The sequence below is a fragment of the Diceros bicornis genome, chromosome 5, assembly GCF_020826845.1.
Source record: "Diceros bicornis minor isolate mBicDic1 chromosome 5, mDicBic1.mat.cur, whole genome shotgun sequence".
Taxonomy (NCBI): Eukaryota; Metazoa; Chordata; class Mammalia; order Perissodactyla; family Rhinocerotidae; genus Diceros; species Diceros bicornis.
Window position 1 is genome coordinate 14,466,007 of NC_080744.1, and position 17,288 is coordinate 14,483,294.

Consider the following 17,288-nt stretch of genomic DNA (forward strand, 5'->3'; position numbering starts at 1 on the left):
TCCTTATCTATGTGTTTGTTTGTATAACTAATTTTTTTTCCTCCCCACAGCCCCAGTACATAGTTTCGTATAGTTGTAAGTCCTTCTAGTTGTTCTGTGTGAGCCGCCGCCACAGTATGGCAACTGACAGACGGGTGGTGTGGTTCCATGACCTGGAAGCGAATCTGGGCGAATCCGGATGGCAGAAGCAGTGAGCACTGAACTTTAACCACTAGGCCATCACGGCTGGCTCTGTATAACTAATTATTAACATATGCCATCTAGACAGAGTTTTTTGGAGATGTGTAATATAAATTATGTTTCCAGGTTAAGATGAAAGCAGCCATCGTCTGACTCTATTTATTTCACTGTAATCAAATTAAATTTGTGTTTTATATATCCATCTAACCATTCCTCCATCCAACAAATATGTATTGAACTCCTGTCACGGCAAAGGCACTATGCTAGCTCCTGTAAAATATTTAACACAAACATTTTTACTTTTTATTTGTAGTTCTAAACTTATTTCCAATTGTGAAGTGAAAGACTTTATTATATCAGCCTCTTTACTGGCTAATCTCTGTATCTTAAACATTTTTATTCATCTTTCTACAGTGAAAAGTCTCCTTTTCATTCATGTCCCCTAGCAACTCTTTTCCCAGAGGCAACCAGTGTGTTGTTTTCCTGTATATCCTTCCAAGCGCATTTTATGCCTCAAGCAAATGTGTCTATATATTTACCCCTCCATACATATTTTTTTGCACCTTGCTTTTTTTCACTTCCTCATTCTTTCTTGTGTCTACATACTATTCCACTGTATGGACATAGCAAATTTTATTTAATTATAGACATTTCCATTAATTTTAATATCATTCTATTCCTAACAAAGCCAAAATCAAGGGTCTTATATTCAAACATATTTGTGGGATATCTTCCTAGAGATGGAACTTCCATGTGCATTTGTAATCTTGGTTAAATATTGCCAATTTGCCCTTTATAGAGGTTGTTCCTGTTTCCCCACAGATTTGCCAACAGATGAGGGTGATCTTTGCAAATCTGAAGGATGAAAAATATCATCTCAGTATAGTTTTAATTTGCATTTCTCTTATTATGAGTGAGGTTGAGAATCTTTTTATATGTTTTAAAATCCATTTGTATTTCCTTTTCTGTGTCTCTGGGTTATTGTGATTTGTTATTATTTAAATAATAGGGAAATAGGACATTATTTATATATTAGGGAAATTAGCCCTTTCACAGTGAGTTGCAAATAATTTTTTCCCAGTTTGATATTTGTCTTCCAACTTGGCTTGTAGCTTTTGTCATGGAGAAATTTTTAATTTTTATTTTATAGAATTATCTCTATGGGTTCCGGGCTTTGTGTTATACTTAAGCTTTCCTCACTCTGAGATAATTTTTTAAATTCTTCCTGGTTTCCTCTAGTGCTTTTATGATTTACAAACATTCTTAATTATTACAAGTTCTAAATGGTATAGTGCATACGATCGAGTTCCTTGTTTCAATTTATGTCAGAGTTAGATTAGCAAATCAGTCCCATGGAAATATAGACTAGTAGTAAGGAGTTGGACACTGGAGTCAATAATTTGGGCTTTTCTGCCTCTGGGCTGTATGACCTTGGGCATGCTACTTAATTAACCTCTCTGCGCCTCAACAGCTTCATCTGTAAAATGGAAATGATAAATAGTACTTTGTTGTGAGAATTGCATGAGATGATTCATTTAAAGCCGTTAGCACAATGCTTGACAAGCTGGAAGCATTCATTAAGTGTAAACTATTACTGTGATAATAATGATGGCCATAGACTATTCTTTCAACTCCTACTACCATCACATAATTCATGACTTTAATCACAACGGGTTGAATAAAAAAATGCATTCCAAATTTGCTAACATTACCACTTCAGCATTAAGCATCCAATCTCCTCTAAGCATAGTAGTTCTCAAACTTCACAGTACATTAGTATCACCTGAGCAGATTTTTAAACTCCAAGTTCCTGGGTCCCCAGCGATTGTTTTAATTGGTCTAGGGTATGGCCCAGGCATCAGTACTTTTCAAAAACCCCTCTGGTGATTTCAATGGGCAGCTAAGGTCTAGAACCACTATCCCAACACTAGGCCAGTGGTTTCAGCTATGAAGGGAAACATATTCATTGCTTCTAAAGAACAATATATAGAAATTTTTTATAGGTAAAATGCCATGAATTCATCAGGAAGACTTTAAAAACAGAACATAGAAGAGTTGAGACAGGTGTCAGAGATATTGAGGAAAGGAGTTATAAAGTTGATGTTCCTTGTATATATTTAGAAGACTTTCTCAGAAGAGTTCAGGGTAGCTATACTCTAAACACTTTTACAACTGCTACTTAGAGGTAAGGGACATGAAGTGTTTATATTTGTTAGATGTATTAACTGAAGCACGGAGACAGGACTCGTCAGCTGTTCAATTAGACAAATTTAAGATTCTTATTACCCCCATCGCTTTCCTGGATAATTCTCAAAAATAACTATTATTTCTGATCATGAGTAATATATCTTATCCCCTTATGCATTTTAACAGTTTAGGAAGGATTTGGAATGGTATTTTGGCTTATTTATGGATACAGTGTAAGTAGGTTATATAAGAAAATTAGATGTTATCGAATCCCAGGAAAGAGCAGTGTGGTCTGAAGAGACTGGACAAGGAGTCAGGAGGCCAAGATTCCAGTTCCTGAGCTTCAGTTTCCTTAGCTGCAAATGAGAGAATTGAGTTCCCAAAGGTTTCCTTCAGCTCTAAGTAATTACTGCCTCACCAAACCACCTAAGTAAAGCCTTTCTTAATCAGTCAATAGAAGACAGGAAAAGTATTCTAGCTCAAGCTTTTAAAATACATATTCATAGTCTTGTTTTGTCTTTACCTATCGAAGGCAGTATACCTTCTTAAATATTAAACTATGTCTTGATGATATTAGATTAATATATGTCCTGCCTAACTGGTTTATTTACATTTTACATTTAAGTGGGGGCCATTGGTATCTTCACCCAGAGGGGTGACTAATGGAGGGTGGGGGTTGCATCTTGAGACTGGCAAGGATATATGGGAACATGAGCTTTCTGTTGCCCTTCAAATCATGCCCCGTGGCTGACTTCATTTAGGTCTGATCCTGAGTCCCCCTTCTACATTTTCTTCTAATCTTTTCTATTTCTCTTTTTGCATTATGTTACTCATGATCATTAGGACTCACACAATTCTTGTATTGGTGATCTGTCTTGATGTCATCTCTTCTCTACAAGATGGTACATTTTTTGAGTCCAGGATACATTTACATTGTATCCCTTACATGAGCTACTACAGTGTCTTGGCACATAAAAGGAGCCTGATAAATGTTTAATTGAATTAAATTGTTAAAAAATTCAATGATTTCAATTTCATTGTTTTCTCTATTTTTTTCCTGTGATACTTTAACTTCCATAGTTTCCTTTACAATATAGCCAGTTTTTTTTACACAAAGTTCTATTTCATGACATTTCCTTTAAATACTTTCTGAATACAGCAATGAACTTTTCACTCTCAAATATCTAGAAGTAGTAATAAAGCAAGAAAGTAATCATGATACGAAAATATGGAATAATACATTAGGTAAGCTTTTTGTAGTAAATATGTAGGATAACTTTAAGAGAAGTGTTATTTTGAGGTAGCTTAGGCATGCTATCAATTTGATCAAGTATTATAAACACATCAAAACTAAACTTTTTAATATGTCAACTATAATTTACTAAACTTAACGTTATTCTGAATTAACAATGAACAACTATGTATAACTTTTATTAAATATCACAAATCATTAAAATAAATCCTATGTATGTAACTCAGAGAACTGAGTTATGATAGCAAAATTTGAGTATGGTAGTAGGGAAATTGAGTATGATAGTGTTTTGATGAAGCAGAATAAAATTTCAATTTTAAGTTAGTATAAAAAAGGATCCAATTGTTTAAAATTTTGTATTTAATAAAAGTAAAATTAACATTACTATTTTTGATCGTGATTTTAACAAAATTATTTTAACAGCTTATCAAACAGTGAGAGTTAAGAAATATAAATGCTATATATTCAGAGAAATCTCATCTGTTTTTAGCTTAACAGTTAAGTCAGCATTTTGAATCGTGAGAGTGATGCTTCAATGTCAGTTGAAAATTATCCATCCTCCTTGTCCCCCTTTCTGAATTTGCCTTCGTGGGGTCTAAATTTTTCACCTGGAAAATTACATACTTTCTAGGTAGGGAATTCTAAATTGTCATTTGGTGTACTAGTTGGAGGCCAGTGTAAAACACCAAATCTTTGAATGCATCATTTTTTGAAGAGTTTATCCAGGCTAAAGAATATACTTGCTACTGAGGGCATCTCGAAGCCTCTGTGACTTCTATATTCATACAGTGAGGTGTATTAATTTTATGAATGATTTTTAAAACTCAAAGCATATAGTGCCTTTCACAAAATTGTATTTTTGCAAGCCACCCTAAAAGTATCTTGAAAGAAGTTAAAAAATGATAACTCTTGAGATTTGGATTCCTTACATTTTCTGCTCCAATGTACATACATACTTTGGAGTATTTGAAGATGTAAAGATGATCCCACATTGTTTCTATCACAGTATTGGTAATTAGTTATGTTCTTTGTTGAATGACTGTTCTTCAACCTTACTTTGAGATTCATTCTTACACGTTAATCTGCAAACAAGTAAATGTCAAGGGCAGTAACAAAAAAGATCCTTTTTAAAAAGCTGGCAAACATTTGGAGTTATTCGTAGTTTTGAAAATTCTTTTTAATTCAAAAGTCACATGTATTATGTACATTAAAATTAGTTTCATAAATGGAAATTATAGATATGGGAAAGTTTCTTTAGGGGAAATTTCACTTGTAAATCCATAATCTTTAAAATTCTGAGTGATTGAATTAAATATTGATCCTTTGCAAAATATTTTCAGCGGTGTATTCTAAATATTACTTGTTAAAGGCGTGTTTTTTAAATATGTGAGGGTCCTACAGGCATGATGACATTTTCTAATATATACTTTTTTGGTCTCTTCCTCTGCTGAGTTTTTAACCGAATTGCTCTAAGTATTAAAGAGAACTGCTGTCAAGAAAGGTATTTTCTTTTCAAAATGGATGTTTACACAAGCGAAATATATTTTTAGACACGAGAATTCAAATTTGGAAGAAGAAAATATCAAAATACTTTTTATTTCTTATTCCTCCTCCCATCTTTAAAATACAGTTAAATTTTAATCGGACTCCTTTTCCCATCGTGTAACCAACCTAGCGATGGTGCCAGACTTGAAGAGGACGGCTTTACTTTGTTCGACTTGTGTTTACGAAACCCCAGCGCTTTCCCTAGATCTTTTGGCTGATAATCTCAAACATGGAGGATGCTTCTGATTCTTCACAAGGGGTTGCTCCATTAATTAATAATGTAGCTCTCCCAGGCTCTCCGCCGTCTCTTCCTGTATCAGTGACAGGCTGTAAAAGTCATCGAGTAGCCAATAAAAAGGTAGAAGCGAGAAGTGAAAAGCTCCTCCCAACAGCTCTTCCTCCTTCTGAGCCGAAAGTAGATCAGAAACTTCCCAGGAGCTCCGAGAGGCGGGGAAGCGGCGGTGGGACGCGATCCCCCGCGCGGAGCCAGGCCGTGGCAGCGGGCGGCGCGGCGGCGGGCGACGCGGCGGGGCCGGCGAGCGGCGACCCCCCGGGAGGACAGAGCCTCCCCTCGCTGCCTTTGTGGCTGGGAAGGTGAAGAGGTGGCCGTCGGCGTGCTCGCAGGTGAAGGGCTCCGTGTGGCCGCTCGGGCGCCGGCCAGCGCCGGCGGGGAAGTGGAGGCGAGCGGGGGAACAAAGCGGAGCGGCGCCGGGGGCCGCCGGCAGCCGGCTCCCTCGCGGCGTCGGGCGGGCCGGCTGCGCGCCGAGCACGTTGTGAGCCCGGCGGCGGCGGCGGCGGCGGCGGGCAGGGAGCCGGCGCGGGGGGAGGGGGCCGCCGCGCTCCCGCACCGCCCGCTCGCGGCGGGGCGTTCGGCCCCATTGTGAGCCGGCGGCCGGGCGTGCGGAGGCGGCGGCGGCTCCGCTCGCTCAGTACCCCGGCAGCGACGGGGGCCACCTCGGCCCCGGTGGCAGCCGCGGCGCGTCTGTCACACAAAAGGCAGTGGAGCTTCCCCGGCGCGCGGACCGGCCGGCGCCGCCGAGCGCTCCCCACCTTACCGGCTGTCCTTTCCCTCCACTTCTGATAGGGGAGCGGCGCCGACGCGGCCGGGGTCCGGGAGAGCCCGCGGGCGGCCGGGAGATGCCGCTGCTCCACCGAAAGCCGTTTGTGAGACAGCAGCCGCCCGCCGACCTGCGGCCCGACGAGGAAGTTTTCTACTGTAAAGTCACCAACGAGATCTTCCGCCACTACGAGTAAGGGCCGGGCGGCGCGGGGGTGCGAGGGTGTGGGGGATCCCTCCCCAGCGGCCTTTTGTCTCTCTCCGGTCCTCGCCCCGGGCTTCTGGCGGGGCGACTTGAAAGTGACGGGTGGCCGCGGGCCCGCGCCTCTCCGTCCCCGGAGTCCGACGCGGTGGCTGCGCGGGGTCCCGGGGCGGCGCGCGGGGAGAGCGGCCGGGGCGGGGAAGGCTGGGGTCCCCGGCCGGCCGTGGGGACCGCCTCTCGCCGCGGCGGCCGCCCGGGCGGCGGAAACTCCCCGCCTCGCCCCTCCCCGCCGCGGCCACACGCGCGCTTCGGGGCCAGTTCCGGGATCCCCGCCCGGCGGCCGAGGGGATCCCCGCTCGGGTCAGCGGCTCGGGGCCGCCGTCCCCCGGCCCGGGGAGGGAATCCCCGCCCCCGGGGGCAGGAAACGGCCGGGCTGGGCGTCGCTCCTTCGGTGGAGTGGAGCCTGACGTGGGAGCTGCCTAGGGTCGGGGCGGGCGGGAGCGGAGGTGAGACTCGGGGAGGGCGGGAGGGAGCTGCCTGCGGGCGGGGGCGGTGGGGCCCGGGGCACGAGAGCCTCCGCCGGCGGCCTCCCGTCCGGTGCGGCTAGGCCGCGAGTGTGCGACGCGAGCCGTGCGCTCTGTCACCGCCTCTTCTTGGTGACTAACTCCCGGCCCCGGAGAACTCAGCGTCTCCGCCCCCGGGAGACCGGGTGAGGAAGAAGTCGGGGCTGGGCGGGGGAAGGGGGGGCGGAGAGCAGGGCCCCGGGCGCCCCTCGTTTTCACTTTCGCGAGCCCGGAGCGCGGCGGTGGGAGTTGGGGGAGGGGGTTAAGACAAGTTCAACTCCAGCCTCCGCCAGTCTCCTCTTTATCCCCCTGCGCATGTGGGCCGCCTGACATGTGCCACTCGCTATTGTTTTGATAAGAATCCGGAGCTGCTGCGTGTGTAGTTTCAACCCCTAAATTTTCAGTCCCTTGCCTGGTTTATCCCAAGAGATCTCCTTGTCCTGTGACACCAAACAACGGGGTGTTTCAGAGATCTGTGTTTAAACAGGATCTCCAAGTGAGAACCTGAATTGATCAATCACTGAAACAGCCTGATCCTCCCTTTTTCTTATGCTTTATCCTCTCCACTTAGAAGGAATCCCTTTGTGGCTTAGAAACCAAGTGTTATAGCAACCAAATAAATTGTGTTTGGAAGGCACCTTTTTGAATGGGGGCTTGATGGAGGGAGGGCTTTAGGCGAACTCTGCACCTGTCTGAGAAATGACTAGCGAAGTTAGAAAAGCCAGTTCCTTTGAGCTTTTATTTTAAGGAAGCCTTTTTTTCCAGCTCCACAGAAAGAGTTACACATAAACATGTTATATTTAGAGAAGTTTTTCAGCAGACAGTGCTTTTAAATAGGAGTGCACATCTTACTCTGCTCCTGTACAGACTTGTTTTGTTACTCAAGTAGGGTTCACTCTTGTAACTGCTTAAGTGAATTTGGATTAGGTAACTTGACAAGGATGATGTCTTTTTTTTTTTTAATTTAAGTTAAAATCCTTCGTAATAACTCTGATTTTTAAAAAATTGTATTTCGAGTGCCAACAAAGGAGGAAACATGCTTAAGTTTCAAAGTGTTTTCTCCTTTGATATAAGCAACCTTATCTTTTTAAGAGGCTATTCTCACTGTAGAGGAGAGAATGACTATGGCTGTTATCTTTTTTGAATTAAACATTTCATATACTTGGTTCTTGATGATTTACTGTAATCGTGGAGAAATCTGAAATGCCGAAACAAAGGAAGAGATTTTTGGTATTCCAAACCTACTACCTTCTATTAATATTAGGGAACTGTGTCGTTTGTAGTCTTATGATATTAAAAATTCTTTAAAAATAACTAGTTTTTTGTTGTTTTCTCTGTACTGAAGTGTTTGGGCTTTTGGAAATTAGAAACAGTTCAGGATAGGCAATTGGTTTGGGAGCAAAGATATTTAATCACTTACCCTGAACAAAGCAGAGCTCCTAGTGTCCTTAGGTCTTAATCTCTATGACTTTGAATTGGCAAAATTGGAAGAAGACTGACATTTAATTGTGTGTTAAGTTTGAGATTATTTTTTCTTTCTCTTAGATGATTACAAAGAGATCTTTCCAAAAGTGCATTCATGGTGGATGGTATATGGTGGTCTCTGCAGTATTATGGTAATCTGACCCTCAGCACAATTCTGGAGAAACTATGAAGGAAACTTCTGTTTTCACTCATTCACTAAATCACCAATTGGTTTATATGAATTTGTTTGAAGATTATCTTTTGAGTGCATTACTTCGAATATTCTTCTTTTGTATGTGTCTGAAGACCACTATGCCCACCTATTTGCTCAGGTTTTTGATTTTGTAAATAGACCTTTCTCTAATCAGTCTCAAAGAGATTTTCTACACCTCCCCGCCTTGTTCACTTCCCAGCACAGTGCAAAGTAACTTTTGCCTCTAACTCTGGTTGGTAGAGGTTGCCAGTGACCTTTTAATTGCTAAATAGTTTTCTGTCTTTATCTTACTTGGTATTATAGCCTAACACTTCCTCCTTCGTCTTTTTAGACAGCAGTGATCCCCCCCTCCATTTTATCTAGTGGAACATCTGCTGTTATTGCACTGTAATGCAGTGTATTTATTGCCTCACATTTTCTCTTTTCCTAGACCCTGAGTTCTTTGAGACAGAGACTGTGACCAGGATGGATCCTTAATGATTATATAGTGCAGGCTCCTTTATTTTGTATGTTTGAACTACATGCTCTTTAATTGCTAACACTTGTTTGACCTGCTTTCCATAAGAAAAGATTTATTAAAAATAGCGTATTAACTATAGGCAAATGCATAAGCTAAAGTGCATAATTTAATCTCTAAATAAGATAAAAATTTAGTCTGTAATTTGGATAGCTGACAACAATTTTTTTTGGCTGCGGATTGTTCGAAAATGGAACGGGTCTGCATACCAGAAATTCTAGATTTGTGGGATAGGAAAATGATTTGTTATATTACCCACTGACTTAATCTCCTAAGTTAAATGATTCCTTTTTTTGGCCATTTAGACCCTTGGAATTAGAATGTATTTCCCATCTTTGAGTGAGTCACACTTTTCATACAAAATGTAGGAATCTCTTCTACAACGTCACTGACAGACCAGCTTATGTTTCAACCTGGCTTTCCAGTGAAAGGTGTTTGATTAGTTTATATGGCATCCCATTTTCATTGTTCATCAGCTCCCCGCTTGTTAGTTCAGTACTGTCAGCAGCCTTTTTCTACAGATGAGGAAGGTGGGGTTGCGGTAGGGAGAGTAAGTCCGAGATCAGTGTTGAAAATCACCTGTCTAGCAGTGACACTGGAATTCTCACTCATGTACCTAAGACTCTAGAGTTTATGTTCTTCTTCACTAACATAGGATGCTTATTGTGGAGAAGTCTTCCTAATATTTGTTGAAGTTTGCAGAAGTATACACCAAGAACTTGGGAGCATTGCTTGGAATTCAGGCTGGCTGCCTAGATCTTGGTGTAGGCACCACTCTCTACTGTCTGCTCAGACATTTGACTTCTTTACTACACCCTCAAATGATGAAGCTCTAGATATTAAATGTACAAACGAGAATGTTTACAGTGGGAAGAATTCCTTTCACACAGACCAGTTCCTATACTGATAACCAGCTGTGTATGAAATCTTACTGTCAGAAGGGCATCTGGTGAGCATGGAGTTTTCAAGGAAAGTTGGATAATCTTCATAGCTTCAAATTAGGTGTTCACTCCTGTTTAGGACTAAGTCTGCCACATGGCCGAGATATTTGGATCCATGACTCTTTTCTCCTTGGATGGTATAGCAGACATTCTTAAGTCCTTTCCTTTTGAGTTTCACCTTTTATCTGCTTAAGCAGGCTACCATGTTTTGTGTTAATACATTCTTTTTTCAGACAGAATATATATATCAGTTATTTTGTAACAAGCTACCCTAAAACTTAGTGGCTCAGAGTAACCGCCCCCCCCATTTTCTTTGCTCACCGTTCTGTGGATGCCAGTGTGGTTTCTGCTGGTCCCTCGTGTTCGCTCACTTAGCTGCAATCAGCTGCGGTAGGGAGAGTAAGTCCGAGATCAGTGTTGAAAATCACCTGTCTAGCAGTTAGTGACACTGGAATTCTCACTCATGTACCTAAGACTCTAGAGTTTATGTTCTTCTTCACTAACACAGGATGCTAGGCTGAGGCTGGATGGAGCAGGAGGTAGCCTCAGTCATATATCAGGGACCTCCACTGAGAGGGCTTTTCTTTCTTTGTGGATGTTTTTTTCAAGCTTTAGTGAGGTATAATTGACAAATAGAATTATAAGATATTTAAAGTATATAGTGCAATGATTTAATATACTGGGATGGCTTTTCTCACCATGTGGTCTTTTATCCTCGGAAGGCTAACCTGGGCTTCTTCGTGTGCTGGTCTCAGGGTTCCAAGAGGGTGAGGGCTGAAGTCTCTCAGTGTCATTTCTGTATTATGTTGGTAAGAGCCAATCTCAAGGCCAGCCCAGATTCAAGGGGTGGTGAAACACACTCCACCTCTTGTGAGAAGAGTATCAAAGTCAGATTTCTAAGGAGTCTGCACACTTTCAACCCTCTGCAAACAGTCTACCACTAAGTGGTTGATAAGATTTTATACTTGGGTCAGCTTCATTGGATTTTGGGTGTTCACTGATAATCCCTCTGCTGTTAATCCCTCTTCCTACCCTGCTTCCCAATAACAAACTTTCTCTTCAAAGATTGTCAAGTCTTGTGTGTGTTCCTCTGACATTGTTCCTCTACCATACTGGTTATTCTCCTGTGTATTCTTCTAGGGTCTCGCTGCAAATACGGTACCTGAACAGTAAGAATTGGTACTATTTATTGAGTGCACATATAGTATGCTGGGCGTTACATTTTACAGAAGGGGAACTGGGTTCAGTGAGGTTGTGTAACTTACCCAAAGTCATACTCTACAAGTGGTAAAACTGAGATGCCGACGCTTTCCTCTCTCCTTCCTGTTCATATGCACACTTTTCTCTGTCTAGATACACATAAAAATAAATGTGGACTGCCAGTGAGAGTGTATTTGTTTATTGACTCTGTACTTTGGAGAGTCTTTGGAGATGCTGAGATAATTTGTCCCTCTAGTGGAAATGAATGTATGTCTGCAATACAATGGCATAAATCATGTGTGTGCTATGGAGCCTGTGTAATGGGAGTATAGAAAATGGAACTGGTAACTGCTGGGGAGTTGAGGAAGTCCTCAGGTAAGATAAAATGAACGTCTCAGTTGGGTGTTGGAAGATGGAGCTATCAAGACACAGAATGGGGAAAAAGGGCATTCTAGGCAGAGAATGCCCTGAAGAATACTTTTTAAGTGAAAGAAACTGTATAAAAAGGCACAGAAGTGTGAATTTGCTGTTCACTTAAAATTTGCCTTTTTCACATTCATTATTGTTAAGCTAGTACGTTTGTTAAGCCAGTATAATGTTTCACCTTTGTTGATTTGTACTTAAGGTTTTAGACTCTAGATTTTAAAAATCTTTATTGCTATTCGTTACCTTCGTGTCATCTGCAGATTTTAGGAGCCTGCCTTGTCTGTCATTATGTAAGTCTGTCTGAGGCAGCACTAAGTACAAAGTAATATTTCATTAAAGTGTTTTTCTAAACTAAACTATATTTTTAATTAATCTAACTTCTCCCTGACTATTTATGAATAAATGTAATTTTCATCTAGCTGGTATTTCTCTATATGGTACAGGGCACGTTAAGTTGGCCGTGCCCATGATCACCTGATCTGCTTTTGTAACCCTGTCAGTGAAGGAAGTTGTTAGAACACCCCATGCTGTCTTCTACCAATTACTACTTTTTTAAGTTTATAAGCCATACTTTCCATCTCTTGCATATCATATGCTGTTTAAGTCAGGAATTATGTTAGTTTTTAACCAATGGCTGCATTTCTCAGTTATATTAATTATTTTGTGGATAGAGGAGTTTGCTTATGTCCCTTAGATCTTTTCTGCAGTATTGTGCTGGATCTTTCTTGTCTTGTGTCTAGTTAATATAGTTTTGGCTCTTAAGTAGAGTATGCTTTGCATTTATCTTTTCTGAATTGTACTGTCTTTGGTTTCTGGTTTTTATGTCACTTCATTATACTAGGTTTTTACTTTTCCAGATACCCAGCAGGTTAGCTAATATTTCCCTTTGTTCCTCAGCTTATTCCCCAGAGAGTTGGTTGACTTTATACCAGTTCTCGACCTGGTAAATCAGAAGCAGTTTTTCCTTAAATAATGGTAGAGCATAGGTCGTCAAACTTTCTTAAAGGGCCAGATAATCAGTATTTTAGGCTTTGCAGGCCATAGGGTGTCTGTTGCGCTACCCAACTCTGCAGATGTGGTGAGAAAGCAGTCAGACAATACCTAAAGGTGTGGGTGCGGCTGTGTTCCAGTAAAACGACAAAAACAGGTGGAAGGCTGGATTGCCTCTGGGCCAGTAGTATGCTGATCTCTGGTAAAGAGGACTGTTGAAGGAATGTAGTAATAAATCAGAGACGTAATGGTCTACATTAGCCTAAACTTATATTCACATAAAACAGTACTTTGTATTTTATAAATTTTTGCTCACAATAGTAAAATGTGCTTCTTGTAAAAAGTTTCATCATTTTATATTCTTAAAATATACAAATTGAAGAGGCACTGTAACCTACCCCCTAGAATTCAGTATTATTAACAAAATCCTACACATTTGAATGTATATGATGAATGGGTAAAGAGCGGAGTTGCAATAGTGGGAGACAGTGAAGGTATGTAATGTTAGAGATGGCACCATGCTGGTAGGGGGTGATGAATAGGGAGAAATAGCCTTTGAGCTTTTTCCCCCCTTGCTTTAAAATGGCCACTGGGGTAGTATGCCCTGCCTTCCTCCTCCTGAGGGTAGATCTCTGTGCGCAGCAGGGCTATAATGTAACAACAACTTTGTCGAGTAGATGGACACAAAGGAAACAAACAGTACAAATACTTTGCAGGAGGTGGTGGAAACCTTGGTGTAGAAGGGCAGCTGTACATCACTGGTTGCTGACTATCCTGTTTTTCTGCTTGGTAACACGTGTTCGGTGGAGGTTTGTGGCACTTGTGCCATTGCTCTCCTTGGTATTTTGAACCTAAATAGTGTTTATTGCAGCTCAGTGTAAAGTCTGTCCCCCTGCCATGTCACCAAATACCCCATGACCCACCAAATACCCCAGGCTACCAAATCCCAGCTTGCTATGGCTAGAGCTGTGCTGTCTGATACAGGAGCCGTTACTTGGCACCAGGGTTATTAAGAACTTGAAATGTGACTAGTCAGAATTAAGATGTGCAATAAATGTGAAATATATACTGGATTTTGAAGACTTAGTACCAAAAAAAAAAAAAGCAAACTATTTCAATATTGATTATATATTGAAATGAAATTATTTGGGGATATATTAGGTTAAATAAAATATAAAATTAATTTCATTCGTTTCTTTAAAATTTTTTTAATGTGGCCACTAGAAATTTTTAAATTATGTATCGCTAGCATTCTATTTCCATTAGCACTAGTTTAGAGACTAGTTAATGTATAAGGTATCTAGATTTGAAGTATATTTTTCTTAAATAGTACTAGATATAGTTTACGTTATTGAAAGTTACCTCGTGCACATTATGTGCTGACTATGTGTTGGCTTGGGAAGCTAAGTCTTACAGATATGTTTGTTTCTATAGGAAAAAGTTAAAAACTTTTATAAAGCTTTCTAAGTGAACTACAGTTTTAGGCAGTAAAACTTAATTAAATAAGACCTCTTTCAAGATCCATTCAGTTATTTTATTCTGTACCATTGACAAACATCTATTGGATATGTCTGTTGCCTCTCTCTTAGCTAATAAATCATTTATCTGACATAGATTTTCTTGCTAATAAGAACCAGATTATATTCATCTTTTTTCTCTCTGGCGTTTCTTTCTTCAACTCTACTTTTCCTTTCCTAACTCTTAACACCACTTCCTCCAAAAAATATCCCAGTGTTTCTTGATCTTTTTTGCCTGCCTCTCCTCCTTCCTTTCCTCTGAATTCCTGAAGGACATCTGCCTCTGTCTTATAATCACTTTTTTACTATGTATTAAAATAATGATATACATCCATCATCTCCTGTACTAAAGGGTACATACTTCAAAAGGATCTTCTTGTGCTGACATAGAGTCATGTAATTTGGCATATATATGCATATTCTCTCTATAGATCTCATTTATATTAAGATATGATTAATTTCTCTTACCTTATTTCCATAGATTTCATTTTTGTTGTTCTATGGACAAATATACAAATGAAACTATCTTAATGGAATTACCCCAGGTCTTTGGAGATTGCCTACTACAGGGATAATTTATATAGATACACTAACCAGGGAGGAAACATATAGCAGTTTTAATACTTTTTTAGAATGATGGGAGAAGGAAAGGGGGATTTCAGGAAGGAGAAAAAGTTAGAGAATAGTGCATTATATCAGTTACATATGATTATTGAAAAGTAGACCAAAATATAGAGGAGGGAAAAATATTTACCCATATCTTACCACTTAGAGGCAACCATTGTTAACTTTTTTGCATGTCTAACCTTTTCTACTTAAAAAATATTTTTATTATAAAAATAATGCGAGTACATGCTTATTATAAAAATTCAAACAATATAGAAATATTTAGAATAACAAAGTTTTCTTGTCCTTCCTTCCTAGTCCTTCCTTTTCTCTATAGGGAACATCTGTTTATAGTATTTGTATAAATACTCACATTTCGTTATTATTATAATTAATATATGGGATTGTGTTATTCAGTGATTTGAGTTTTTCTACTTAATATACATTAGAAATCTTTCCATATTATAGATCTCTTGCATTTTAAAAATGACTATACAGAATTTTTGAAAAGAAATAAATGCTCATAGTAAGAAATTCCAAGAATGCAGAAAAGCACTGAGTAGAGTGGTCCCCTAGTCCCATCCCCACTTTGTAGCTACAACCTTGATTTTTGTATAACATTCCAGAAACCTTTTGTGCTTCTTTAGGTTATCTTTCTCTTCCTTCCTTCCTTTCTTTTCTTTTTCTCTTTTTTTCTTTAACACAGGTGGGACCATATTATGTATATGATTTTGGTAAGCTTTTACTTTCAGAAACTATAGGAGGGAATCAAACTGGAAAGTTTTTTTTTCCTTTTAACATGTTATTTAGGAACTCCCTATACTGTTAATGACTATGAATTTTCATTGCATGAAATACTACAGTTTACTTACATTTCTGTTATTGTTAGATGTGTAGATTTCCCAGTTTTTCACTATTATGTTAAAGCCTTTTAAATTCATAGTTAAGTACTTGAATTGACTTCAGTGTTTTGACTGCTTTGGAACAAAAAGCTTATAATTTAGAAGGAAAAAGAAAGGTTGAGTTTATTTTCAGTTTCACTCCCAATTTCAAAACTGATGGAAATCAAAGTCCAGTTTTGGCTGAATGTACCTTTAAACTGCAAAATGTAAATGTCTAGTTTAACTATACTTTCTCTTAGGTTTGTATTAATGTGTAAATTGACCAGTTAACTAAACCCTTGTTTGAGTTCTATGATTCTGTATAAAATTTTGCAATAAAGGCACGATGCTTTATCAGCTTTTAATATAAAATTGGTGAAATGATAGGTAATTGGTTTTTGTTTTTGTTTTTTAATCAGTGACTTTTTTGAACGAACCATTCTGTGCAACAGTCTTGTGTGGAGTTGTGCTGTGACGGGTAGACCTGGACTGACTTATCAGGAAGCACTTGAGTCAGAAAGAAAAGCAAGACAGAATCTTCAGAGTTTTCCAGAACCACTAATTATTCCAGTTTTATACTTGACCAACCTTACCCATCGGTCACGCTTGCATGAAATCTGTGATGATATTTTTGCGTATGTCAAGGATCGATATTTTGTTGAAGAAACTGTGGAAGTCATTAGGAACAATGGTGCAAGGTAAGGTACTTTAAATTTTTCCTTTTGATACACATTCATTCACATTGCTCAAAATTGAAAATACACAAAACGGTGAACTGAGGAAAGCTTCCCTTTTACTATCCTCCAGCTACCCTGTTACCTCCCCCATAGATGGCCTTAGTGCTAGCCGTTTCTTGTGTATTTTTCCAAAGCTAATTTTTAAATAGACCACCAAAAACATGTACATGCATACACATGTACATACATACACACACACCTCCTGCCCCTTTTAGTGTAAAAGGTAACATACTGTATTCTATACCTTTTTTCACTTAGAATATCTTAAAGATCGGTCCATTGCTTTATAAACCACCATTCTTTTTTATTTACTGTATAATAAGTTCCATTATATGGAAATTCCATCTTTATTTAAGGGTAAAAAAAAAAACCTTAGATAAAGATATCTACTGTGTCCTCATTATGTTACCTAATTAAATATGCTTGTATTTCTTGCTGGGTGTTAGTAGTTCCTTGATAACATGAGGACTGGGTTTTATATACTCCACTAAGTTCTCTTCTCTTTTACCCAGGTCTTCAAGAAAAAAGTACGTTTTTCATATATGAAAATTTTAAATGACATCACTATGGCACTAAGTTAAAAATTATCAGTGCTGTCCTGAAGTCTTAAGCATTTGCGATTGGCTGGTCACTGATATTTATCATAATAATCTTTATTTGCATTAAAACTATTTATAGCCTTTTGACTTTTGGGGCAGTGACGATAAAATGTTTTTTGGATGCTTTTTTCCCCTCCTTGTTGACCTGAATTCAGATTTTTTTTTTCTTTCTGAATTTTAAACTTTAACAGTCAAAACTTATTTAATTAT

The 17,288-nt window shown here is 39.6% G+C and overlaps 1 protein-coding gene and 1 pseudogene across 2 annotated transcripts in view; both read left to right on the forward strand.

Annotated features, from left to right (window-relative positions):
* The first annotated feature begins 5,393 nt into the window (after positions 1–5,393).
* On the forward strand, positions 5,394–6,048 carry LOC131405266 (protein SOGA3-like; annotated as a pseudogene).
* Positions 6,049–6,160: 112 nt separating this feature from the next.
* The window catches only part of BAZ1A (bromodomain adjacent to zinc finger domain 1A), an 85,469-nt gene continuing 74,341 nt past the window's right edge, over positions 6,161–17,288 (forward strand). For both annotated transcript variants that reach the window (XM_058540732.1, XM_058540733.1), the window contains exons 1-2: positions 6,161–6,414; positions 16,162–16,440. In XM_058540732.1, coding sequence (XP_058396715.1) covers positions 6,302–6,414; positions 16,162–16,440 — 392 coding nt within the window. In that variant the 5' untranslated portion in view covers positions 6,161–6,301. The remainder of the gene's footprint in view (positions 6,415–16,161; positions 16,441–17,288) is intronic.